Source organism: Sipha flava, unplaced genomic scaffold, assembly GCF_003268045.1.
Source record: "Sipha flava isolate LNK unplaced genomic scaffold, YSA_version1 19126_pilon_pilon, whole genome shotgun sequence".
NCBI classification, from domain to species: domain Eukaryota; kingdom Metazoa; phylum Arthropoda; class Insecta; order Hemiptera; family Aphididae; genus Sipha; species Sipha flava.
This window is the reverse complement of record NW_020272612.1, coordinates 43,010-44,807: the sequence shown is the minus strand read 5'-3', so window position 1 is coordinate 44,807 and position 1,798 is coordinate 43,010. Positions and strand designations below refer to the sequence as shown.

At 31.6% G+C, this 1,798-nt stretch overlaps 1 protein-coding gene across 1 annotated transcript; it reads right to left on the bottom strand.

The window, feature by feature from the left end:
- Nucleotides 1–177: 177 nt before the first annotated feature.
- Nucleotides 178–810, bottom strand: LOC112681439. The gene is made up of 3 exons (XM_025551692.1): nucleotides 580–810; nucleotides 416–502; nucleotides 178–356 (listed from the first exon to the last, which is right to left on the bottom strand). Exons 1-3 carry the CDS (start codon nucleotides 721–723, stop codon nucleotides 231–233), a joined length of 357 nt encoding a protein of 118 aa, XP_025407477.1. The 5' UTR covers nucleotides 724–810; the 3' UTR covers nucleotides 178–230.
- Nucleotides 811–1,798: the final 988 nt, after the last annotated feature.

Here is a 1,798-nt window from a genome sequence, read left to right as displayed (position 1 = left end):
TTACAATCCGTTCAGTGGAGATGTTAGGAAATTGTAATTTTTTTTTTCTTTAAGTAACAAGATTATCTTATTGTGTAATATTACAAGACCAAATTATAATTCATTTTAATACAGTTTAATTGTAAATAATTATTCTAAATTTTAATAAATTAACACGTTACTTTTACTCATAAATCTTTTATTTCATATACTTGTTTTCAACAAATAAGAATTTTCTTACATTTACGCGATTAAAATAGTTTGCGTTTTATATTGCGTGCAGGAGTAGCTGGAACATTGGAACATTTTTCATGAAACATATCTGGCGATGTATTATATCGATTGAAAAAAAGCGGTCCGTCGTATTCGTCGGCTTGCTGTTAAAAAAAAAAAAACATATAATATAATTTTTCATAAAAATTATGCTATTAATTACCATAGTTTGAGGTGGATCAGGCGAAGCCGTATAGTGCGGCGGTGAAAGAAATAGCGTGGAAACTCCTGTATCTTGATCAGCGTATGCCTAAAAAAAGAATATATATAATAATTATAAAAATAATATATAATTGCAAGAAGAAATATTTTTTTTTATTGACTTACCAAATCATTTTCCAGTTTATCAAGGATATTGTCTGCTAACTGCTTACTTGCCAGTACTTTTAACTGACTTATAAAACTAGGTTCTTCGTCAGCAATATCGCATTTGATTAACTCGTCTCCAATATTTCTTATTTTAATAGTCATATCTTCTACGGTAATGGGTTGATTGAATATCTTTTACATACATTTTGTCATTTTATTAAACTGTTGAATCACTATAGGTAGAGTATATTTTTTTTCTATTTTTCTCATTTTTCTAATTATCGTTTCAAATATGCTTGTCTCGAGATTCTGAAGAATTAAAAGATCCATTCGATTCAGTAATACACGACACCCTTTCGTCATATTTGATTCAATGACCAAAACATTTTCATCACGATACCTCATCGTCGATAACTTATATTTTTCGGTGTCCAGAAAAATTATTTTCTATATCTTGCATCGAGCATGTTTGAAAATATGTAGCCCATCAATGAAAACATATGTTTTAAAAACTCTGGCGTAAGTTTTACATACCGTGAAGATGTCATTATTTGAACTGTTATGTTGAAGTCATCTGTCACAACTAGTCCTATTGTAATAAAATTTCGAGCATTAAAGTCCAAAACGTATTGAGTTCCATCTATAAGTTCTGCAGGTGACGTTGGTGGAACATATGTATATGTTTTCGTGAATGTAGCTGCGTTGTCGACGATTGAACCGGCCATTATTTAGTATTAAGACACTTGGTGAAAAATGAAAAAAAGACGTGTACTAGTTACGGTGCACGGAGAGTAACTAATTCTAGATAACTCTTTTCAGAGTCTTAATGATTTAATTTTATTACTGTAAGGGGGGGGGGTTATCGAACAGGTCTCAACTGGCATGTATCATGTGCATTATTTTTATTGTAAATATTAGACGATGTTATGACTACGTATAACAATTTTGTTTACATCAGGGTTGTAACTTACCATTCGTCTAGACCAGTGGTGGCCAAACTTTTTTTTCCTCGGACCATAAAAAACTTTTTTTTTATCGCGGGCCATAAAAAAATGCATTCTAAATTTTTTTTACGTAAATGCAAAATATTACAGTTATACAAATAAGTGCTGTAATATAGAAGACTTTCGCGGGCCAGATATTAAATGATGGCGGGCCGCAGTTGGCCCGCGGACCGTAGTTTGGCCACCACTGGTCTAGACAATATCATAATGTTATGACTACGTATAGACTATTC